Consider the following 26,865-nt stretch of genomic DNA (forward strand, 5'->3'; position numbering starts at 1 on the left):
GGCATCCCTACCCTTTGCATTTCTGATGCACAAATTTAATCATACTTTCCTGTTCGCCTGAAAATAAAGTTCTTAACATAAGCACTTTACCCAGGCAATCAACATCTTCCCTGAAGTTGTCCTTGCTAGTTCTTCAATTGTGTTTTTGACCCCTCTCCTTTGTTCCCTACATTTCAGGCTTATGAGACCACTCAGGTTCTTGTATCATTGTCTTGTTTCATACTTCTTTTCTTTTGCATTGCCTTGAATCCCTTTCTCCTTCCTGCTTTGCTAACCCTTGCTCTTGCTGCAAAACCAGGTTTACTGTAGTATATTCATTGCTTCCTTGCATGTTCCCCTTCATAGTGGCTCAGTCCTTTGTACAGTCATTCCGTTATATAGATGTCTCTTTTTCAACAGTACATAAGCATTTGCTTCTATATGTTTCCTTTATGGTGATGGTGAATTCCTTGATAGGAGGGACTGTGTCTTTGGACTGGAACTCTTAGCACAGTACCTGATGCATGTGCAACCTAGTAAATGTTTAGCTCAGTTACCCTTTCTGCATATCTATTAACATCTCCCACAACATATGATCAGAAATGGTAGACTAGATGTTTTACTACAATTTATTAGTCTGGTGATTACTATCTTAAATCCAATCATGAGTGTCTAAGTGGAAGATCTTAAGAGCTGATTGATTTTACTATTGGCTTTTACAACTTTTTAGCTTTTTTCATATGCTTACAAATATTCTGAAATTGAAGATTACATTTTAAAACTCAGCATTGAAATTTGGGGCTTTTAAATGTGATTAGAAGGAAAGAATGTAGCCTGGCTGAAATGAATCTGAACATTTTTCCCTTTATAGCTCTTCCCTTTAACCCGTGGTTATGTATATAGTATGAATGAAACCTGCAAAGAACACACTAATGTAATTGACCTGAAATATTTATTTTACATGTAGCCTTGGATTAGTTATGTGACCTGCAGAAAAATGCAAGAAGTGACATTTAGTTTACTTTAACCTTTAGAGAGAAAGGATTGTCCTTTATCAGAAAGATCTGTTTCAGCAAGTTCACATACAGAGGAAAAGTAACTTATTTGCAATCTTGATTTCTAATCATTGTTGAAATTGATCACCAGTCTTTCTGTTCTCTTTACACTGAAATCTTAGTGTTTGTTTTAAATGCTGTACTACATTTTTCTATAAAAAGTTATTGCAACATTCCCAGGTGAAAAGTGTAATTAACTTAAATAGCAGGTCTTTAGCTCAGAACTTTGAGCTTAGCAAATTTCACTGTCTTCTGCCAAGCAATTGAATATCTCAAATGATGACTATTTCAGCAGGTATCTTTAATGAATAAGAATTACAGGTAAGAACATTTTTTTCTTTTCCAATAAATGTTAATGAGTTGCATTAAAATTTGTTAATCTTTTTTTAATTTGTTAATCTTAAAGTATGCTTTTGTAATTATAAAAATGTAGTGTACATTTTAGTGATGAATTTGTAACTCTGAAATTTTTTATAGTGTGCTGTTCTAATTTTTTAAATATTTTCTTAAGTATTTTGCTGGTTATTATAATTATGTTCCATAAACAGAATATCAGTCTAGTTAAAATAAGATTGGGATCATAGACCTCTTACTGCTAATTATTTCAATAACTTACTTTGTTCTCATTTACTAGTTTCTTAGCCAGTAAAATGAAGCATAATAAAAACCTCTGTCACTAACCTACCTTCCAGAGATAGTAGGAGGACCCAGTTTCCCCAAATGAAATGTCAGCAATAATAGTAACACATACTTATTGGCTTTCATTTTAATTGTTGCATAAAATCCGTTCATTAGAACAGCCATATGTGAAAATGATAAGCATAGTAAAGTTTCTTTTGTAAGAATGTAAGGTTGATCTTTGATAATATTTCAGTAATAAGCTGAGAAGGAAAATTCTTTTATAAAATATGTTTAAACTACTTTGTGAGTAGTTTGTTGCACGGCTTTTCAAACTGAGTTTAAAATATTAACTGCTTAGAAATAAAAATCAGTTGTAATATACAAATTTATTTTAAAGATTTTTAAAATTTATTTATTTTTGAGAGAGTATATGCACATGAGTGTGCTAAAGGGGGAGGGGCAGAGGGAAAAAGAGAGAATCCCAAGCAACGTGGACTCACTCTAATGAATGGTGTGATTATGACCTGAGCCAAAATTGAGAGTCAGACACTTAACCAACTGAGCCACCCAGGCATTCCTATTCAAATTTACTTTAAAATTTCATTAGTCCAATGTTTACTTTTTGTTTCTTCAGACTAAGGTCTCATATTTTCTTACTATTTTGTAGATATTATTCTTAAGACTAGCATTTTCCTGTATAAATCATTAAAGCAATGAGGTTAGACTAAACACTTGAAATTTCATCTGTATGAATATTGTTTTTCACAGTTAAACACTTTCGAGAATTACAAAATCTTTGACTCCCAAAATGATTGACATTTATGCATTTTGTCAATATTTCTGCAAGTTTTATTTGCTTAAATTTGTTTAGTAAATTAGTTATAAATTATTGTAATACACTACTAACAGAGTAAAAGAACAAAAAAAACATGCTCAATTTCCAATGGTTTGCAATCTCATGTAATAATTAAAATATAGATAAGTAATTTTACACAAATTATTGTTAATATCTAGTAAATTATTAGCCTTTATCAACCCACTTTTTTCAGTTTGACTACAGAGAATGGAGAAAGAAAAGGATGTATGTACACCAGCTGTATTTCATTAACCATGAGAGTAGCTTTTAGGATATTTGACATTTCTATCCTATGTCTTCATTTGTGTACATGAAATTTAAGTCAGTATAACTGTTGCTTATGTTAAATGTATTAACCTTTTAGGTATAACTGTAAGCCTTCATAAAATAATGAATTCACCTTACTATGTATTAATGGCATTTTAGATCAGGTAGGCACTCAACTTATATGGTTTATAATTGAGTTTAATATATAATATCAGCAAATAATATTGAGTTATCAGCAGTTTGTAAAAGATCTTTTGGGAAAGCTAGCTTTTATATTAAATTATTTCAAAAGATTTTATAGATGGTATATGCCTTTCTGAATGTTGTAATAAGTTACAATTAGTTTTTTATTTCTAGAAGCCAAGTTTAAAAATTTATAGTTACTATTTGAGCTATGCTTATGAAGGCTCTTAAGAGACTATATCCTTCAGAATTCTAAATTATTTCTGTGAGTTTGCCACTTTAATTATAATAGATATCAAAATAGCATTACATTGAATTTCATAATAGATAAAATTTCTCTTTCTCTTTTCTCCCTTTTTAAGCCCTATAATAGTAAATACTCATGCATATTTATATATGAGGCATAAAACGTGCTTTCATTTTTTAAATGAAAAGTAATTCCTTTTTTGAAATTGTTTTACTAATGTATTATGTCCTTTATTTATAATTGTATTTAACATAGAGAAAATTTCATAAGTGCTCTTAACTTTAGAAAAGAAGGAAATACATGTCTGTATTAATTTATTAGCACATTTATTGAATCTGTTTATTTTGTGCATTTTATTTTTCCCTTAAAACATTTATAGAAGTCATTTACAAATCTAGTTTAGATTTACATTTTAATTATTTTAAACATGCAAAAAAGAACTGTCTCATATTTTTCCATTGTAAATATAAAATATTCAATACTTATTTTGTTTTCAAGATTAAAAAATGAAGCTCCCACTAAGGAACAAGAACCTGTGTCTGAGGTAAATTTTGTTTTATTTGTACTTTAAAGGTTTATACATTTGAAAGTATTATTGGTTTAATTTTTCAGACATTTCAATTCATTGTGTGTACATCAATAATTATTGGCATATGGCATATTATCAGGGAAAAAAATTTGAGATTTGTTTTTTGTTTGTCTTTAGATAATAAAAATATGTAACTCTAATAAGGTGTTTTTGTTTTTACAAAGGCATCACATATTTCACTTGCCTGTTGTTTAGTTCAACTAGTGAGTTAATGGAGATAAATTTATGATATAAAAATCCTGAAATCAGTAAAACCTCAAAGATTTGACACTTTGGAATACTAATCTTTCCAGATGATTATATTTTCTGGGATTTTTTAAAAGACTTAACTAGTTTTTAAAATAGAAATATTTTATGTTTTAGCTACTTATTAAATGTGTTTTACCTATCTTAAACTGGTACTCTTAATATAACACTCAGGATTATCATATAAATGTTATTTACTAGGCAGTCTACTGGATGTGTATAGAAATAGTTTTGCTCAAGTACTTGTTCTTTTGATGTCATTATTTTTAATATTACAAAATATTACATGTCTCCTTCTGAGTGTGATGAAGTGAGGCAGGTTCAGCATTTATGTTTGGAACAGCATTTCTTGTCTTGTAGAGTTAGTGAGACCTAGACAGAATTAGCTGCCTTCTTCCAAGCAGCTTTCTTTTACACCACAGAAAGTTTCCTTCTGTTTGAAACGTTTTTAACTACAAATAAGTTTCATAGAAATGGGATTTTTTTGATTATATGATTATTCTTGAGTGAGTTTTGGTAGTTGTAGTTTTTAATGTTGAATTTATCTGTGTAGAGTTGTTTGTACTATTTCCTTATTCTTTGAATGTCTGTAAGGTCTGCAGTGATAATCCTCTTGTTCATTCCTGATGTTAATAGTTTGTGAGTTCTTTTTTTTCTATTATTGCCATATATTTTACTTTTATATAGGTTATAAAGACAAAGTACAGTGTTACTGTTTTTGTTTTAGATAGTTATTTTTTTAGAGCAGTTAAAAATTCTAAAAAAAAGTTTCATATTCACCGCTGTTTTTACCATGCCCAATGCTCGTTGTTTCTTTGTTAGCTCCCCATTTCTGTCTAGTATCACATTCTTTTTACATAAACAACTTCCTTTGATATATTTTACGTTGCAGATCTACTGGTAATTAATTCTTCTGTGCTTTTTTCATTTAAAAATATCTATATTTTTCATTTTTGAAAGATATTTTTTGGTGAGTGTAGAATCATTTTATTATCTCTTGGTTTACATATTTTCTGACAGAATGTCTTACTGAATTTTGATCTTTTATATATATATATGTATATGTATATATATGTATATATATGCATATATATGTGTATATATGTATATATGTATATATATGCATATGTATGTGTATATATGTATATATGTATATATATGCATATATATGTATATGTATATATGTATATATATGTATATATGTATATGTATGTATGTATATATGTATATATACGCATATATATGTGTATATGTGTATATATACGCGTATATGTGTATATATATGTATATATGCGTATATATGTATATATACGCATATATATGTGTGTGTGTGTGTATATATATATATATATAAATTTTTTGGTTATCCTTAAGATTTTATCTTTATTTTATCTATAGTTCTCATCAGTTTGAGCATGATGTATCTTATTCTGGATCGTACATATGTTTATTTATGTTTATCTAGCTGTTTATTTATTTGGGACATTTACCCTGATTGGTGTTCTCTGAGCTGTCCTGAATCTTCTGCTTTTGGGGTTTCAATTTCCTCTGAGCTGTCCTGTATCTTCTACTTCAGTTTCCTAAATACTATACCATTTGATGTTTGTCCCTGTTCTTAGATGCCTTGTTTTAGTCTCCACCCTACCTCACACACACTTTTTTTGTGTTTTAGTGTGGGTAGTTTCTACCTATTGACCTTTATTCAGTTTCACTGATTCACTTTTTCAGTGTATCAGGTCTGCTGATGAGCTCATCAAAGGTATTTTTCATCCCTGTCATTTGTTGTTGTAGTTGTTGTTTTCCTAGCATTTGCATTGATTTTTGCAGTTTCTGACCCTCTGCTAAAATTCCCATTCTGGTCATGCATGTTGTCCTCCTTTTTTACCAAAGGATTTAACATATTAATAATAATTTAAAATTTTCTGTCTGATAGTTCCAATAGCTGGGTCATTTATAAGTCTGGTTCTACTGATTGCTTTGTCTCCTTACAGTCCATTTTTTCCCATTGCTTTTTTTTGGTGTTATATCATGTTTGGTTAAAAGCAAGAAATTATATCTAGTACTAAGATAAATAGTGTATATATATCTGCAAATAGGTGTACCTTTTCTTATGTTAAGTCATTACTATGGAATTTTGTTTCACTTAATAGTGAGTTGAACTGGGTTGTAGCTTTCTTGTTGCCATGGTTACTCTTAACATACTACAGGTTCAATTCCTCTGGTATTTCTTTGTGCTTAGGGTGGGAGTTATATCACTGGAGGTTTTTTCCCTCAATATCCTTGTTTCACACTCAGCTTTAGTCCTTGTGACACTGAGTCTTAGAGGGTGTGTCTTTCTCTCTCTACCCTGTTGCCTTTTTTTCAGCAGTAGTGCTGTTGTTTGTTATTTGGTGTTTGCTAGCCTGGAGGTGGGTGGTGGGGCGTGGGGTGATGTTCTGTATTCTGGTTTGCCTCACTCTTAAGATGGCTGTATTCTGGGTCTTGAGATTAGGAATTTTTTCTTCCATCCCCTAGCCACAGTTGGTCTCTGTGCCGTGGGGACAACAGAGTTTTCCCATCTTCTTTCCAGTATGTAGAGGCATGAAGAAAATTTATGAATCCATATGAATATGAATCCATATTTTCATCACGTCATCTACTGATTCTTTGCTGATACACTCATACTTGACTAGACTAAATCTTTGAACTCTTACTTTCCTTTGATTGCCCTGTTTCATCTGTGTCAAATGAAACCAGCCTTTTATACATAATCCAAATTTCTTAAATTTACTTTTTGTTAAAAGAAAAAAACCTTATACTAAAAATTCAGCAAGCCATCATCAGCGTTAAAGGCAGTCATATTGAATGGAAGGCTACATAGAACAATCTTGGTCCAGGTATGTCTTTCAAGTATAATGTGATGTGGATAGTTCTTTGAATAGATGCAAGTATTTATTTTAGGTACACCTGTGATAGGATGGATAGGTTGAATTAATCTTCAAGATTTTGATTAGATGGTGTTATCATGCCCAGATAATATTTTCCTGGTATCACTCTTTTTCATTCTGTAGTTTTACATTTTCTCTTTGAAAGTTAGTTCCTTTCCTATACTAGATTATAGTTGGAATTATGATTTAGTGGCTTCTAACATAGCCTCTGTTACACAACTATTTGTATTCTGTATGCTCAACAGTCTACTGCTATTGTTCTATAACTGTATGTATACCATGAATCTTCCCCTCCAATTTGAGGGTTAGTGGAGTTTCATTATAATGTAGGTAGGGAGTAAGAAGAATCAGGTAGAGATGCCTTTTTTTTCTAAGTTTTTATTTAAATTCCCGATAGTTAACATATAGTATAATATTAGTTTCAGGTGTACAATATACTGATTCAACACTTCATACCACAACCAGTGATCATCACATCAAGTGCACTCACTCCCTGTTCCCCATCACCTATTTTACCCATCCCCTCCACCTCCCTTCTGGTAACCATCAATTTGTTCTCTGTCATTAAGAGTCTGTTTCTTGGTTTGCATATCTCTTCGTTTTCACTTTGCTCATTTCTTTTGTTTCCTAAATTCCATATATGAGTGAAATCATATTGTGTTGTCTTTCTCTGACTGACTTATTTCGCTTAGCATAATATTCTCTAGCTGTGTCCATGCCATTGCAAATGACAAGAATTTCATTCTTTTTTTATGGCTGAGTAATACTACATCTTCTTTAAACATTCATCAGCTGATGGACATTTGGGCTGTTTCCATAATTTGGCTATTGTAGATAATGTAGATAATAACCCCAATCTCAAGATTGGGGTACATGTATCCCTTTGAATTAGTATTTTGTATTCTTTGGTAAATACTTAGCAGTGCAATTGCTGGATGGTAGGGTAGTTCTGTTTTTAACTTTTTGAGAAACTTCCACACTGTTTTCCACAGTGGTTGCACCAGTTTGCATTTTCATCAATAGTGCAAGCCACATCTTCTCTAACACCTCATTTCTTGTGTTGTTGATTTTAGCCATTCTGACAGATATGCAGTGATACCTCATTGTAGTTTTGTTTTGTATTTCCCTGATGATCAGTGAGGTTGAGCATCTTTTCATGTGTCTGTTGGCCATCTGTATGTCTTGTTTGGAAAAATATTTATTCATGTCTTCTGCTCATTTTTGAATTGGGTGATTTGTTTTTTGGGTGTTAAGTTTTATAAGTTCTTTATAGATTTTGGATCCTAACCCTTTATTGGCTATGTCATTTGAAAATATATTCTCCCATTCTGTAGGTTGTCTTTTAGTTTTGTTGATTGTTTCCTTAGCTGTACAGAAGATTTTTATTTTGATGAAGTCCCAGTAGTTTATTTTTGCTTTTGTTTCCCTTGCCTCAGGAGATCAATCTAGAAAGAAGTTGCTAAGGCTGATGTCAAAGAGGTTACTGCCTGTGTTCATGAGAATTTTTATTTTTTCCTGTATCACATAAAGTCTTTCATCCATTTTGAATTTATTTTTGTTTATGGTGTTTCTTAAGAAAGTTGTCCAGGTTCATTTTTTTCCATGTTGCTGTCCAGTTTTTCCAGCACCATTTGTTGAAGGGACTTTTTCCCATTGATTATTCTTTCCTGCTTTGTTGAAGATTAATTAACCATATAGTTGTGGGTTCGTTTCTGGGTTCTCTGTTCTATTCCACTGATCTATGTGTTTGTTTTTGTGCCAGTACCATATTGTCTTGGTCACTACAGCTTTATAATATAACTGGAAATCTGGAATTGTGATGCTTACAGCTTTGCTTTTCTTTTTAGGATTGCTTTGGCTATTCAGCATCTTTTGTGGTTCCATTCAAATTTTAGGATTGTTTGTTCTAGCTCTGTGAAAAATGCTGTTGGTATTTTATTAGAGATTGCACTAAATGTGTAGATTGCTTTGGGTAGTATTGACATTTTAACAGTATTTGTTCTTCCAATCCATGAGCATGGAATGTCTCTCCTTGTGTTTTTGTCATCTTCAGTTTCTTTAATCAGCATTTTATAGTTTTCAGAGGACAGGTTTTTCACCTCTTTGGTTAGTTTTATTTCTAGGTATGTTATTATTTTGGGTGCAATTGTAAATGAGATTGATTCCTTAATTTCTCCTTGTGCTGTTTCATTGTTATGTATAGAAACACGTCAGATTTCTGTGTGCGGTGCCTGGGTGGCTCCGTGGGTTAAGCATCTGACTCTTGATTTCAGCTCAGGTCATGATCTCATGGTTTGTGGGATTGAGCTGCCACTGTCAGCATGGATCCTGCTTGGGATTCTCTCTCTCCCTCTCTCTCTCTGCTCCTCCTCCACTCGCATGCTCTCTCTCAAAATAAATAAATAAATAAATAAATTAATTAATTAATAAACACTAAAAAAAGGAAATGCAACAGATTTTTGCACATTAATCCTGAAATTTTACTGAATTCATGTATCAGTTCTAGCAATTTTTTAGTGTAGTCTTATGGATTTTCTATATAGAGTATAGAGTGTATATTTTCTATATGGATACTCTATATAGAGTATCATGTCATCTGCAAATAAAGAAAGGTTGAATTTTTTTTTTTGCTAATTTGGATGCCTTTTATTTCCTTTTGTCATCTGCTGAGTGTAGGATTTCCAGTACTGTTAAATAGTAATGGTGAGAGTGAACATCCCTGTCTTATTCCTGACTATAGAGGAAAAGCTCAGTTTTTCCCTGTTCAGTATGATATTAGTTGTGTGTTTTTCATATATGGAATTTATGTTGATATGAAGTTTATTATGATTATGTTTATAATTATTATTATTATTATGTATCACATTGATTGATTTGTAAATATTGAGCCACCTTGCAATCCAGGAATAAATCCTCCTTGATCGTGGTGAATGTGTTTTTAAATGTATTGTTAGATTCAGTTTTTTAGTATTTTATTGAGAATTTTTGCATTCGTGTTTGTCGGGGTATTGGCCTTTAGCTCTCTTTTTTAGTGGAGTCTTTGTCTGGATTTGTTATCCGGGTAATTCTGGCCTCATACAATAGATTTGGAAGCTTTCCTTCCTTTCCCATTTTTTGGAATAGTTTGAGCACAGTAGGTATCAGCTCTTCTTTAAATGTTTGGTAGAATTCTCCTGTGAAGCCATTGAGTCCTGAACTTTTGTTTGTTGGGAATTTTTTGATTACTGATTCAACTTCTTTCCTGGTTATTGTTCTGTTCAAGTTTTCTATTTCTTCCTGTTTCAGTTTTAGTAGTTTATATGTTTCTAGGACTTTATCCATTTCTTCCAGGTTGTCTAGTTTGTTGGTGTATAGTTTTTCATAATATTCTCTTATAATTGTTTGTATTTCTGTGGTGTTGGTTATTATTTCTCCTCTTTCATTTGTGATTTTATTTATTTGGATCCTTTCTCTTTTCTTTTTGATAAGTCTGGCTAGAGGTTTATCAATTTTATTGATTTTTTTTCAAAGAACTGGCTCCTGGTTTCATTGATGTATTGTATTGTTTTTTTAGTTTATCATTTCTGCTCTAATCTTTATTATTTCCTTCTTTCTGTTGGCTTTAGGCTTTATTTATTCTTCTTTTTCTAACTCCTTTAGGTGTAATATTAGTTTGTTTATTTGAGGTATTTTTGCTTCTGAAGGTAGGTCTCTATTGCTATATACTTCCCTCTTATCATAGCTTTTGTTGCATCCCAAAGGTTTTAGACCATTGTTTTCATTTTCATTTTTTCCCATGTATTATTTTTATTTCTTCTTTGATTTCCTTGTTGACTCATTTGTTGTTTAGTAACAGGTTGTTTAACTTCCATGTATTTGTGGTCTTTCCAAATTTTTTCGTGTGGTTGATTTCAAGTTTCATAGCATTGTGGTCAGAAAATATGCATGACATGATCTCAGTCTTTTTGTGCTTGTTGAGGCCTGATTTGTTATCTAGTCTGTGATCTGTTTTAGAGAATTGCCCATGTGCACTTGAAAAGAATGTGTATTCTGCTTTAGGATGCAATGTTGTGAATATATCTCTTAAGTCCATATGGTCCAGTGTGTCATTCAAAGTCATTGTTTCCTTGTTGATTTTCTGCTTACATGATCTGTCCATTGTTGTAAGTGGGATGTTTATGTCTACTACTATTATTGTATTATTATTAATTAGTTCCTTTATAGTTTGTTATTAATTGTTTTATATATTTGGATGCTTCCATGTTGGGTGCATTAATATTTACAATTGTTAGATCTCCTTTTTGGATTATCCACTTTATTATGATGTAGTGTCTTCTTCATCATTTGTTAAAGTCTTTGTTTTGAAGTCTCGTTCATCCAATATAAGTATTGCTACTCCAGCTTCCTTTTGACATCCATTTGTGTGATAAGTGTTTCTCCATCCTCTCACTTTAAATTTGCAGGTGTCTTTAGGTCTAAAATGAGTCTCGCAGGCAGCATATGGATGGGTCTTGTTTTGTTTATCCATTCTGACACACTATGTCTTTTGATTGGAGGATTTTGTCCATTTACATTCAGAGTAATTATGGTAACTGTGTATTTAGTCCTGATTTATTACTTGTTTTGTTATTGTTTCTGGAGATTTTCTCTGTTCCTTTCTTGCCTTTGTCATTTTTGGTCTTTCCTTTCCACTCAAAGAGTCCCCTTTAATATTTCTTGCAGGGCTGTGGGGCCATGTTAGTGGTCACGAACTGCTTTAGTTTTTGTTTACCTAGGAAACTCTATCTCTCCTTCCATTCTGAATGATAGCCTTGCTGGATAGAGTATTCTTGGCTGCACATTTTTCCCATTTATCACTTTGAATATATCATGCCACTCCTTCTGGCTTGCCAAATTTCTGTTGAGAAATCTCCAGCTAACCTATGGGTCTTCTCTTGTAAGGCAAGGACTTCTTTTGTCTTGCTGCTCTTAAGATTTTTTTTCTTTATCACTGTATTTTGCAAATGTAGTTACAATATGTGTTGGTGTTGCCTGCTTTTGTTGATTTTGATGGGATTTCTCTGTGCCTCCTTGATCTGGATGTCTATTTCTTTCCCAGATTAAGGAAGTTTTCAGCTATCATTTCCTGAAATAAATTTTGTGCCCCCTTCACTCTCTTTCCTTCTTCTGGAACTCCTATAATATGAATATTATTATGTTTATGGAGTCACTGCGTTCCCTAAGTCTATTCTCATGTTCCATAATTCGTTCTCTTTTTTGTTCAGCTTCATTATTTTTCCATTATTTTGTCTTCCATATCACTAATTTGTTCCTCTGCTTATTCCAGCCTGCTGTTCCTTGCATCAAGCCTGTTTCTAATGTCATTAATTGCACTCTACATCTCTGATTGTTTTTTTTAACTTTTTTATCTCTGTGGTATGAGTCATCCTGATGTCTTCTATTTTCTCAATTCCAGTGAGTGATCATTATGATTGTTGCTTTAAATTCTCCATCAGGCATGTTACTTATAGCTCTTTCACTTAACTCTGGCTGTGACCTTATCTTGTTCTTTCATTTGGGATAAATTCCTCTGTCTTGACATTTTATCTGATTCTCCTGGTATGTAATTTTCTATTGTTTGTAATCATTAACTTTTTGTATTTTTTATATGAATGTTTATGTACACCTATTTGGTTGTTATATATTTTAATTTATATAAATTAATTAAATGTTGGGGTGCCCGGGTGGCTCAGTTGGTTAAGCATCCGACTTCAGCTCAGGTCATGATCTCACGGTTTGTGAGTTCGAGCCCCATGTTGGGCTCTGTGCTGACAGCTCAGAGCCTGCAGCCTGCTTCGGATTCTGTGTCCCCCTCTCTCTGCCCTTCCCCCACTCCCAGTCTGTCTCTCTCTCAAAAATAAATAAACATTTAAAAAATTAATTAAATAAATGTTTGTTATGTTTACCTGAATGTACTAATTAAAATAAATATATTTAAAATGTATACCAAAAATTTCTTAAAACAAATATGGCACCTAAAAAGTCAAGTGGTGCATAGGGAAAAACACATACACAACTTGATCAGAATTATAGGGCATTGTAACAAGTTAGGGTGGAAAAACACAATATTCCAGTGGCTGAAAATTATAGTCTTTAATGTTGATTGATACTATTAGAATAGAATTACTATGAAATTCAGAGTTAAATAAAGACTTTTCTTTGAAATGTGAGGAAAAGATAAAGAAAATGAAATGTTGGAAGTCTCAGAAGCTAGATTTCTTAAGCATCATCAAGAAAATAAGAAGATGCCTTTTGAAATAAATTTATTAATTCTTCATTGTCGCCACATATTTCTAATAAAATCAAAATGCTTTTAATAGAGCCTGGGCCTATTCAACATGCAGATTTTGGAGTATCTGTTTTACATCATGAGCAACAATTTTCAAAAGTTGGATCTTTTTTTCTCTTTTCTTTTTAATGTTTATTTATTTATTTTGAAAGAGTGAGTGAGAGCATGAGTGAGGGAGGTGCAGGGAGGGAGAGAGAGAATCCCAAGCAGGCTCTGTGCTGTCAGCACAGGGCCCACTGCAGGGCTCAATCTCACAAACCATGAGATCATGACCTGAGCTGAAATCAAGAGTCATGCTTAACCGACTGAGCCACCCAGGTGTCTCACAACAGAATTAAGTTTTTGTAACCAAAAAAATGCTTTCAAATTTTTCTAAAATTTGAAAAAGAATTTGTGATCATAAAAATTCCATGTTTCATCTTGATGCTTTTAAAATGTTAGTATTTTTTTTCAGTTTATTTATTAAAGAGAGAATGAGAGAGAGAGAGAGAGAGAGAGAGAGTACACATATGAGCAGGGGAGAGGGAGAGAAAATCCCAAACATGCTCTACCCCGTCATTGCATAGCCTGACCTGGGGCTCGATCTCATGTCCTGTGAGATCATGACCTGAGCCAAAACCAAGAGTCAGATGCTTAACCAACTGAACCACCCAGCTTCCCCTTAAAAATGGAAGTATTTTTAAACATATATTCACTGATAGTTTAATAGATGATGCTTTACAGAATGTGTTAAAATATGTGTCCGTGATTTTAAATGTATGTTTTATGCAAAAATTATTTATTTCTTAGATGGGCATAGGAAACTCTTGGAAGTCCAAATGCTGGAATGTTTATAAATCACTTGAACTTACAGGAACTCCTCATCATATAACTAATCATTAAAAGGCTTCTATGCTTTATTTGTCTAGTAAAATTTTAAAAAACGTATAATGCTGTTAGCAAATCATGTTAAATCTGAATACCATGAAGAATAAAAAAAAGCAAAATGTTTCCTTGCTCTTTGGAAACCAGATATACTCCATTATGAATGAATGTGCCTGATTTTTTACATTAAAAATAATGTCATTTAAAGAGGAGAGTTTTATTTGACTTGATTGAAACAAAAGGAAAAACTGGACAATTATATCTTAAAAAAACTTTTCATTTTAAAGAAAAACTCAATATGGTCTAGCTTATGAAATTATCAATAAGTTAAAAGAGATCATATTTATATAAAAATTGTCCTGGCCAGGTATATGATAATGGAGCAGGTATGTCAGATGTATACAAGGGTATACAATCCAATATTTCTCCCCCAAAATAATTATGCCAAATTTGGTCCTTGCTCAGCTCATAATCATGATTTGATATAATAGTACAGCATCTATGAATTCAAATATGATTATCTTTTTCAGTATTGTAGAAAGGATATATTTTGGGAGTTGGTTAATTCAACAAGCAGATGGAATATTCTTGACTATTCTAAATACAAATTAAAATCACATACAGATATGTGATAGGCATTAAGATTAAATGCAATTGAGATATTTTGTATACAAATTAAAGATTTTGATCAAGTATGAAAAGATATAATATCAAATGTCAAAATTATGTTGAACTCAAAAGCATCTTGATACAAATATATTACAGATTTTTACACAACTTATCAGTATGATATTTTGAACAAAGTGGCAAGATATAATAGAACTCTACAGTCAGAAAAATCACCATAAATAAAACTGCATGCTTAATAAAAGGCTTGTGCCTTTGCTAACAACAAATGAAAGAAAGTAATTTGACAAGTGTGTTCATTGAATATGAAACATAAGCAAGAAATGTGAATATTCACATGAATTTGAAAATTAGACAAAAAGAAAAGAAATTAGAAATGCATGAATCAATGATTGAGGGTATTTATAATTATAGAGAAAGTGCTTATCAAATAGACATTAAGATTATAAATGTGCTAACTTCATATTTGAAATATATATATAAAAATTAAGGTATCTTCAGAATTTAGAATTTTTAAAACCAGAAAAAAATTATTTTCTATAAATTACATTGATTTACACAAAGCAGCCACTGACTCTGTTCTCAAATATCCTGACAATTTAAGTTCTATCAAAATTTCATGTAGAATAGTTTGTTACAATATCAATAAATTATAAAATTGGGAATTGTATTCAGGTCCTCTAAAATTGTTAGCAATGCTAACCATCATCAGAGCTTTCAGCAAGTAATAATATTTTTGCGAGTGAAGGGTGTTCCTTCAATTGTAATGGCTACCGACTGATCAATAGAACTTCTTTCAAAGTTGGAGTCACTCCTCTCAAACCCTGCCACTGCTTTATCAATGAAGTTTATGTAATATTCTAAATCTTTTGTTGTCATTTCAACAGTCTTTACAGCATCTTCACCAGGAATAGATTCCATCTCAAGAAACTACTTTTTTGTTCATCCATAAGAACCAACTCCTCAACCATTAGTTTTATCATGAGATTATACCAATTCAGTCACATCTTCAGGCTCTACTTCTAACTCTAGTTCTCTTGCTGTTTCCACTACATCTGCAGTTACTTCTTCCACTGAAGTCTTAAACCCCTCAGTCAGCTGTCAGGGTTGGAATCAACTTCTTCCAAACTCCAGTTCATGTTGATGTTTTGAACTCTTCCTATGAATCATGAATGTTCTTAATGGCATCTAGACTGATGAAGTCTTTCCAAAAAGTTTTCAGTTGACTTTGCATAGATCCATCAGAGGAATCACTATCTATGGCAGCAATAACCTTATGAAATGTATTTCTTAAATAATAAGACTTGAAATTTGAAATTACTCTTTGGTCCATGACTGTAGGATCAATGCTGTGTTAGCAAGCATGAAAAACATCATTAATCTTATTGTACATCTCCATTAGAGCTCTTGGGTGACTGGGTGTCTTGTCAATGAGCAGTAACATTTTGAAAGGAATCTTTTTTTCCTGAACAGTAGGTTGCAACAGTGGGCTCAAAACATAGATTCATATCTGTAGTAAACAGATATACTGTCATCCAGGCTTGGATTATGCCACAGCTGCCATAAATCTTTAATTTGTAAAATAAAATGCATATCTGTGAAATGCATGTAATAAAATGAATATGTCTGTATTTTGCAATTCCTGAGTCTGTTGAATGCCTGCAACTTCCAGGGGAAGACTTGGTTGGTAAATTGTAATTACTATTGGTTAATTTAAGCATTCAACACAGTAGCAGTTACCCCCCCCCCCCCTCAGCCACATAGCAAGCAGCTGTGCACATGTACCTAGAACAGCTTGCGCAAAGCTTATGAGACCAGAGTGGCCAAAAAAGATACCGCCCTCCAAATATTGAGGAGCTGTGCTGTTATCACTGATTGATACTTCTTATCACAACATTGCACAGAAGTGGGCACATTGTTGTTAAAACCTCTCCTCATTGTTGCAAGCCCCTCCCCTTATAACTGATGTGACTTCCAGGGGATTTAAAGGTACAGTGCCCTTTTTCCCCCCTTAGTTTTTTGCTTTTTCCCCATTCAGGAGCCTGACATTAAAGATTAGGACATTCAAAAACAATCACATATATGGGTAAAATTAGAAAGTGATTGTCATGCCCAGAGAAAGGCTCAACATAGACCTAAGAAGACCTTAAGTTTACATCTCATGTTGATCCTGGAACAGAGACAGCCTACAACAATCAAAAGAAACAAAAACAATAGCAAAAACATCAGAGACTGGGAAGGGGGAGAATCTGATTTCCAAAGTTACTACATTATTAGTTTCAAATGTTCATTGTACAATAAAAAAAAAATTACAAGGCATACATAGAAATAGGCAAGTATGGCCCATTCAGAGGGCCCATTCAGAGGAAAAAAGTCAATAGAAACTGGTCCTGAAAAAGACGTAATGGCAGATATCCTAGACAAAGACTTTGAAACAACTATTTTAAAGATGCCCAAAGAACAGAAGGAATGTGGGGAAAGTCAAGGAAACAGTATGTTAACAAAATGTTAGAGTGAAAACCTGAAAAGGTAAAAATACATTCTGGGGCTGAAAAGTTCATTAACTGAATGTGAAAAGTTCACTAGAGGGATTCAAAAGCAGATCTGAGCAGACAGAAGAAAGAATCAGAAAACTTGGAAGACAGGACATGGAAAGTATTGAGTTTGAGGAACAGAAAGGAAACTTATTGAGGAAAAGTGAACAGAGCCTGAGGCAGCTGGTGCCCACCATTATGCAGACAAATATACATATCATGGGAGTTCCAGAGAACATTTGACAGAAACAAAGAGAGAATATTTGAAGGAATAATGATAAAAAAAACTTCCCAAATTTGATGAAACACATGAATGTAAACATCAGGAAGCACAGTGAATTCCAAGTAAGATGAACTCAAAGAGACCCACACTGAGGACACATTATAATCAAACTCTCAAAGGACAAAGAATCTTGAAAGCAAGAGAAAAGCAAATCATCACATCTAGGGGACCCACAAAGATTATCAAAAGATTTCTCATCAGAAACTTTGGAGGCCAAAAGGCTGTGGACCAATGTATTCATAGTGCTAAAAGAAAAAAACTCAGTCGATAATTTTATATCCATTAAAACTATCCTTCAAAAGTGAGATATTCTGACATAAAACCTAAAAGATTTTGTGGCAGCTACATCTGTCCTGCAAGAAATGCTCAAGGGAGTCGTTGTAAGGTGAGATTAAAGGACACTACGTGGTAACTCAAGGATGTGCAGAGAAATAAATATCTAAATAAAGGTAAGTACATGGGGAATTATAAAAACTAATAGTATTGTAACAATACTTTGTAATTGTTTTTTGTTTTCTATGTGAATTAAGAGATAAATTCATTAAAAAAAATATTAGTGTATATGCTAGTATTACTGTAACTTTGGTTTCTAACTCCAAATTTGTTTTCTATGTGATTTAAGCACATTTAAAATAATTATTAGTTTATGTCCAGGTACACAGTTTATAAAGATGTGATTTTGTTACAACAGCCAAAAAGCATGGGACAAGGGGGGCAGAGAGGGAAATGGAGCTGTAAAGGAGCACAGAGTTTTTGTATGTTATTGAAGTTAAGCTGGTATAAAATCAAATTAGAGGGTGACAATCTTAGAATGTTAAATGTAATTCCCATGGTAAGCACACATACACACACACAAATAACTATACACAAAGGAAACGAGAAAGGAATTTATTTATTTTAATTTTTTTCAATTTTTTTTCAAATTATTTTTTTTTTTTGTTTATTTTTGGCAGAGAGAGAGAGACAGAGAGTGAGCAGGGGAGGGGCAGAGAGAGCGGGAGACACAGAATCTGAAACCGGCTCCAGGCTCTGAGCTGTCAGCACAGAGCCCGATGTGGGGCTTGAACTCACAGACCGCGAGATCATGACCTGAGCCAAGTCGGACGCTCAACCGACTGAGCCACCCAGGCGCCCCTCAATTTTTATTTTTGAGAAACAGAGCAGAGCATGAGTATGGAAGGGGCAGAGAGAGAGGGAGACACAGAATTCAAAGCACGCTCTAGGCTCTGAGCTGTCAGCACAGAGCCTGATGTGAGGCTCGAACCCATGAACTGTGAGATCATGACCTGGGCCTAAGTTGGACGCCCAACCGACTGAGCCACCCAGGTGCCCCGAGAAAGGAATTTAAACATTTCAGCACAGTCAGCTAAACACAAAGTCAGTAGTGGAGGAAATGAGTGCCAAAGCAGTTATAAGGCATACAGAAAGCAAGTAACACAATGACAGTTATACCTCCCTCCTTATCAGTAATTAATTTAAATGTAAATGGATTAAACCGTAATCATAAGACAAATGTTGGCAGAATGGATAATAACACATGACCCAAGAGCATGCAGTCTACAGGAGACTCATATGAGATCTAAAGACAAGTTAAATGAAAGGATAAAAAGGGTATTACATGCAAATAATAACCAAAAGAGAGCACGGGTATCTTTACTAATACCAGACAAAATAGACTAAATGAAAAAAGTTTACAAGAAATAAAGAAGGACATTATGTATTAATAAAAGGTTCAATACAACAAGAAGATACAACAATTATAAATATTTATGTACCTGATGACAATTCACCAAAATATATGTAGCAAAACTAACAGAATTGAAGGGAAGAATTGACTGTTCTACAATAATAGAGTCTTCAATACCCCACTTAAAATAATGGATAGAACAATAAGACGTAAGTAAGGAACTAGAGAACTTAAAAAGCTAACTAGATTTAGCAGACATTTAGAGCTAGATTTAGTTCTGCCCAGAAATAGAAATTAGTCAAGAAAAAGAAAAGGCAACCAAATTGGAGAAAAGGAAGTAAAATTATCCTGTTTATGTAGAAACCCTGAAGAGTCCACCAAAAAACAAATAACAAAACAAAAACCCTGTTCGAACTAATAAATGGGGGTGCCTTGGTGGCTCAGGCTGAAGGGTAACTTTAGCTTAGGTCATGATCTCATGGCTTGTGATTTCGAGCTCTGCATCGGGCTCAGTGCTGACAGCTCAGAGCCAGGAGCCTGCTTTGGATTCTGTGTCTCCCTCTCTGTGCCTCTCCTGCTTGTGCTGTGTCTCTCTCTCTCTCAAAAATAAATAAACATTAAAAAAACTAAAAGAAACTAAGCCAAGTAGGAGGATACAAAGTCAACAGACAAAAATCGGTTGCATTTCTATACACTAAAAGTCTGAAAAGGAAATTACCAACAGAATTCTACTTTACAATAGCATCAAAAAGGATGAAATAGTTAGGAATTAACCAAAAGGATGAAAGATTTGTAAAATAAGACTAAAAATCCTTACTGAAAGATTTTAAAGAAAACATAAATAAATGGAAACACAACCCATGTTCACAGATTGGAAGACTTAATATTGTTAAAATGTCCATACCACCCAAAGCAATGTACCAATTTATTGCAATCCCTGCAAAAGTCCCAAAGACAGTTTTTAACTTTTTCCCATCCTAAAATTTATATGGGACCTCAAATAGCTAAAACAATTTTGAAAAAGAAGAGCAAAACTGGAGGACTTACACGGATTTCAGAACTTACAGCAAAGCTACAGAAATCAAAACAGTGTGGTATTGGCATAAAGACAGACACATAGACCAGTGGACTAGAATAAAAAGCCTAGAAATAGGCCTCATATATGTAGTCAAATAATTTTTTACAAGGTAGCCATGATCAGTGGGGAAAGGACAGTCTTTTCAATAAATGGTGCTGGTAAAACTGGATATTCACATGCAAAAGAATGAGGTTGGACCCTTACCTAACACCATATACAAGCATTAACTCAAATTGGATCAAGAACCTTAATGTAAGACTGAAAACAATAACATTCTTGGAAGAAAATAGGATAGAAGTTTTATGACATTGTATTTGGCAATAATTTCTTAGTTATCACACCAAACCACACAGTCAAGAAAAAAATACACAAATTGGTCTTCCTAAAAATTTAAAAATTTTGTACATCAGTACAGTATCCACAGAATAAAAAGGCAACCCACAAAAGACAGGAAATATTTGCCAATCATATGTCTGATCCAGAATATTCAGAGAACTCCTAAAACTTAATGACAAAAAACAACCCAATTAAAAAAATGGGTAAGACTAGAACAGACTTTTCCACAAAGAAGATAGATATATAAATAGAAAAGATATGCAACACTAATTATTAGAGAAACACAAATCAAAGCTATGATGAAATATCAGCTTATACCTGTTAGGATGACTATTATTAAAAACAACACAACAACAACAAAAACAAGTGTTGATGACAATGTAGAGAAAATGGAACCCTTGTGTGCTGTTGATGGGATTGTAAAATGATACAGCCAGTATGGCAATTTCTCAAAAGAAAAAATATGTATGATCTAGCAGTTCCACTTCTGAGTGTACTCAAAAGAATTGAAAGCAGAGACTAATTCAATTAGTCTGTATACCAATTTTCGTATAACATTATTCTCAGTAGCTAAAATACGGAAGTAAACCAAGTATCCGTTTATAGATGAATGGGTAGGCAAAATGTGATATATACATACAGCAGAATATTATTCAGCTCTGAAATGGAAACAAATTTTTCAATATGCTACAACATGGATGAGCCTTGAATGCATTATGCTAAATGAACTAAATCAGTCACAAAAAGATAAATACAATATGATTCCCCTTTGTAAAGTACTTAGAATAGTCAAAATTATAAAGATGGAGAGTGTAGTGGTGGTTAGGGGCTGTGGGGGAGAGGAGAATGTGGAGTTAATGTTTAATAGGTATCAAGTTTTAGTTTTACAAGATAAAGGTATGGGGATGGGTGGTGTTGATAGTTGCACAACAGCATGAATGTATTTAGTATCATTGAACTGTACACTTAAAAGTGTTTATGATGGTAAGTTTTATGTGTATTTTATCACACACACACAAAAAACAAAAAACGTGTATATAGGGGTATGTGTTTTTTCTTTTACTTCAGGTTCCGGTATGGCTTGGCATAGCACTGATCTCAGCATAGTTACATCACAGCTTTTGAGACCATTATGTGTGCTGATCCAGGAAGTACTATGATTTCTTTTCCTTTATTATATCCTTTCCTTTTACTTTTATGGAGTTAAACAATATATATCTTTACTCATTTGTTTTTCTATACACTTAATGCTGTTTTTTAAAAAATGTGATTTATTTGTCTAATGTTTGGAAGTATTTTTTCCAAATGTTCACACACATCACAAGAAATTGTTGGAGAGTCTGTATATCTCCTTAGATCTCCTTCAGTGTAAACTAGTTGCTCTCTGGGTCTGGTTGCATAGTTTGTTGTATCAAGATTTTGCTTTGCCACTTTGTTATGTTGGATGTCCTATTTCCTGAACTCTGAGTTCCTTTTTTTTCCTTTTTGGTTTACTTCCTACTTTGATGAAACATGTTCTATAACACCTTCCTCAGAAGGGGTGCATCTTTTTTCACTCCTTGCATATTTAAAATTTTATTTACGTAAATGGTAGTAGTTTGGCTGAAGTACATAGAAATCATTTTTCCCATGTAATTTTGAAAGTATTGTTTTTGATAAGTCTGATGCCATTCTTGCTCCAGTTTCATTGCATTTTGGTTATTTTGTTCTTTCTGGAAACTTTAATGATTATCTTTAGTGCTTTGAAATTTCATAATATGTTCACCAGTCATCCGTTTTCCATTCATTATGGTAGGCATTTGATAAACCTTTGTAATTTGGATGTATATGTTTGGGAAAGTTTTCTTGTATTATTTATTTGGTAAATTTTCACTTTTCTTTGTTCATTCTCTTTCTCTTTTTCTCTCTCTCAACTCCTATTGATGTGACACTGATTTCCTACTTTAACTCCTCTAATTGTATGGTATTTTCTTTCTTGCCTTCCATCTTTCTTTTTTATACAGTCTTTTTAAAAACATTTACTGTACTTAACACATTATTTTAGTTGTCATGTATTTATTTTTGAAGAGCTCTTTAATATTTTTTTTCAGTTCTCTTCATAATTTTTGTTCTTGTTTAATGGATGTAATAACATCTGATACTTCTTTGGGGATACTAAATATAAATTATATATTTTTTCTTTTGTTCCCAGCAATGTCTCTGATGTCTCGTATCTCCTCTCTTTATTCCTTTTCTATTTGTTTTGGGATTTCTGACATTAAAGGGTATCTTCAATTGTGTGGTGATCCTTGTATGCCCATACACACTAAAGAGTAAAGCACTACAAAGTTCTTTGAAAACTTGTTTATGAATAGGGACAGGGCTGCCTCATATGGTCATACAGGTTGTGCACTGAAGAACTCCAGGGGGTAATATTTACATACATCCCTTAGTACTTTCAAAAAGTATTGGATTTGCCATATTAGAAATTAAAAATAGGAGTTGTAAAATGTAACTTAAAAACAAAACTAATAAACCTACTATATATTCACATATAGTAACATATAAATAACACTTTTCTGAAAAATAACTATTTTCTGAAACATGAGATATTTAGTTAGAAGACTTGGTATTGTTTTATACTTTTGCATAACTATTTAATGTCTGGTTAAATAGAATAAAGCTAGATTTTCATGTTTCTGCATTCAGTCTGTTATGACTTGTTATTGTGGATGAAATATATGAGGAATGTCCAGCCCTAGCCAGTACTTCAATAATCTTTTAAAATAATTGTGATTTTTTTTTTGATACTCATCAAAAGTAGACAAGTAGTATTGCATTGAATATGTAAACTGCTTTGGGTAGTATTGACATTTTAACAATATTTGTTCCTCTATCCAGAAGCATGGAATATTTTTCCAAATTTTTGCGTCTTCTTCAATTTCTTTCATAAGCTTTCTGTAGCTTTCAGTGTATAGATTTATCTTTGTTAGATTTATGTATTTATCCAAGGGATGCAGGTATGCTGTTTTGAAGGGGGCACATGCACCCCAATGTTTATAGTAGCACTATCAACAATAGCCAAAATATGGAAAGAGCCCAAATGTCCATCGATGGATGAATGGATAAAGATGTGATATATATATACATACACACACATACATACATACATACAGTGGAGTATTACTCAGCAATCAAAAAGAACAAAAATTTTGCCATTTGCAACTACATGGATGGAACTAGAGGGTATTATGCTAAGCGAAATCAGTCAGAGAAAGACAAATATCATATGACTTCACTCATATGAGTATTACTCAGCAATCAAAAAGAACAAAAATTTTGCCATTTGCAACTACATGGATGGAACTAGAGGGTATTATGCTAAGCGAAATCAGTCAGAGAAAGACAAATATCATATGACTTCACTCATATGAGGACTTTAAGTACAAAACAGATGAACATAAGGGAAGGGAAGCAAAAATAGTATAAAAGAAGGAGGGGGACAAAATATAAGAGACTCTTAAATACGGAGAACAAACAGGATTGCTGGAGGGGGGGATGGGCTAAATGGGTAAGGTGCAATAAGAAATCTCCTGAAATCATCGTTGCACTTAATGCTAACTAACTTGGATGTAAATTAAAAAATAAATACATTTTGGGGTTCCTGGGGGGCTCAGTCGGTTGAGCGTCTGACTTCGTCTCAGGTCATGATCTCACGGTTTGTGAGTTCGAGCCCCTCATCGGGCTCTGTGCTGACAGCTCAGAGCCTGGAGCCTGCTTCAGATTCTGTGTCTCGCTCTCTCTCTGCCCCTCCCCTGCTCATGCTCTCTCTTTCTCTGTCTCAAAAATAAATAAAACATTTTTTAATTGAAAATTAATTAATTTTTAAAAAGTAGACAAGTGGAAGTTTTCTTAAAGGTTTTTTGCAGTGCAGGATTTGATTCCATATCACTGAACTATTTTATGCTTTGTTGCATTAAAATCTATTGGTCTGTCTTACACTTTGATTGAATCATTCATAAATGATTTTATAGCATCATAGATTAATCATTTGGAAATAATGGTTCACTGTGTTACATAGATCTTGCAAGTGTTGACATGTTTTATGTATAATTCCAAGTAAGCACATTCATTATTAGCCATTAATCTAATCAATGGCGAATGCAAGTTTTCCTAAAATTTAATTTTTGTTTAATTTTATTATGGCAATAAACACTGTCAGTTGTTTCTTTGATATGACAGGCTTACTTTGTCAATTTTAAGAAAATATCTCCTAAATAACCAAGTTTCAATATTCAGTTTGACAGTCATTCTTTAAAACAAAAATGATATTCTATGAAAAAAATATGCCTAAATTCAACTTGCAACTCAGTCTCAGACCCAAGTGTTTTCAGTATACAATAGCAGTGCTTTATGCATTCTTCTGTTTTATCACATAGAATATTCAAAAGACATGAACTCAGAGATTGATATTTAATAAAGTGAGTGTTGCTGCTGGTGTTTGCCAGTGAAGAATTATTTAGTGACTTCTAGTGTAGTTTTGGGTTGATGCCACTGCCTTGATTGATGTTGAGATGCCAGCATATTACTCACTACTGCTTTTGTACCAAGAGTTTTAACTTCACCTGCCTCCTGAAAGTGTCTTGGAGGCCCAAGGTATCTGTGAAACACACTTGGAGAACTGTTGACATGTATTATAATATGAAGGTTAGTTAATTCTTCTGGATTAGTGGTCTATACAGTCTGCATAGTCTGTATGGGAATTGTTCAGACTTCCCATAGGAAAATCAGATGCTGATGAACTAATTCTTTGGTGAGGAAGATGCTTTCAAAGTCATTATAGGAACCCTTGTCTGTCTTGAATCTAATAATTTTCTCCAAAGAAGAACCTTCTAGATTCCAGATGTTGGTAGTAGAGTGAAGAGTGATCCCTCCAGCTGCTAGCATTTTGGGAGCTAGTCAGGGAGAACTGTAGGGACCTTTATTCAGTTTATGGAATTTGACTAAATTTTTCTGTTTTCTCCCAGTACCTCATGGCTGCCCTTTGCCATTCCTGGTGTTCACAAGTCTAGATTCTCTTTAGTTCATGAAGTTAACCTTTAGCCTCTGTGGTAGAGGAAAGAGTAGGTATCTGTTATATGAGTTGGGGAAAGAGCATTTAGATTTCTCAGCAGTCCTTGTGCTTCATTTTTATTTTTTATGTACTGGATATTATACCGAATTACTCCAAATACCAGATTGCTTAAGTTCCCTGGACAAATTGACTCTCTTCTCCTTGCACTCATTTACTCAGATATTTAGTTGTAACTTCCTCCATGCTGCAAAGTTAACTTGTACTCTTACAGTCACTATCCATCTAAAAATTTGTTGAAATCTCATTGACGATTAGTATGGTTTGGTGTTTTTGTGGTCTTTATGAATGAAAATATTTCATATCTTTGCCTCAATTTAGCAGGGTTTTAGGAGAGTAAAAAAAATAAATGTATGTGATTAATACTCCCTTATCAATTTCAATAGTCAATCACTTATAGTAGTTAAGAACTAGACCTAGATTTGAATCTTTACCATTTATTGTGGTTATTGCCTAGGGTTCTCTATTTAACCTACATAATCGTATTTCTTATTATAAAAAATGGAATTGAGAATGTCTAACATGAAGATTAAATGAGATAATGAATGCAAAGCTCTTAACATACTACCTCATGCATCATATGTACTCAATAATCAGTAATTGTTATGAACTGTTGGTCTGGTCTCTGGCTTACTGAAATTTTATTGCATTCTTTTCTCCCTGTAAAACATTTCAAGTAAGCAAAATATTTAATCTATCATCTCATATTATACGAAGGGTTAACATGACTCCAAAATGAAATGATAATTTCAGAAATGTTTTATATAAATGTTTGTATTTAATATATTTGTATAAAATTACTATGGATGCAACTTGTTTTCAAATTCAAGTTGTGTTTCTTTTCAAGTGATTGTAACTAGAGTCCACATTTTAAACAGTCTAAGAAAAACGGGTATTGTTATAACTGGGTAATTGCTTCATGACCTTGATTTGGAAACTTGGTATACTGAAATTCTGATAGGTTTTTTTTTTTTTAATTTTTTAAAGTCTGCTTTTGAGAATTATTCTAGTACATACTTTAGATTAAGAAATTGTTTTTCTATTTCTTTGGTATGTTAGGTTGAACATT

The 26,865-nt window shown here is 33.0% G+C and overlaps 1 protein-coding gene across 8 annotated transcripts in view; it reads left to right on the top strand.

The window, feature by feature from the left end:
* ZNF280D (zinc finger protein 280D) overlaps positions 1–26,865 on the top strand; it is a 247,229-nt gene that overhangs the window by 210,806 nt on the left and 9,558 nt on the right. For 7 of the 8 annotated variants that reach the window (XR_006293287.1, XM_043555352.1, XM_043555349.1 and 4 more), the window contains one exon: positions 3,707–3,752. Coding sequence is in view for 7 of the 8 variants with exons in the window: in XM_043555352.1 (XP_043411287.1) it covers positions 3,707–3,752 (46 nt within the window). In the remaining variant the exon portion in view is untranslated. Of the gene's footprint in view, positions 1–3,706; positions 3,753–15,655; positions 16,405–26,865 lie in introns of those variants that run through there. The other variant, XM_043555355.1, reaches the window with a different exon arrangement.

The sequence above is a fragment of the Prionailurus bengalensis genome, chromosome B3, assembly GCF_016509475.1.
Source record: "Prionailurus bengalensis isolate Pbe53 chromosome B3, Fcat_Pben_1.1_paternal_pri, whole genome shotgun sequence".
NCBI classification, from domain to species: domain Eukaryota; kingdom Metazoa; phylum Chordata; class Mammalia; order Carnivora; family Felidae; genus Prionailurus; species Prionailurus bengalensis.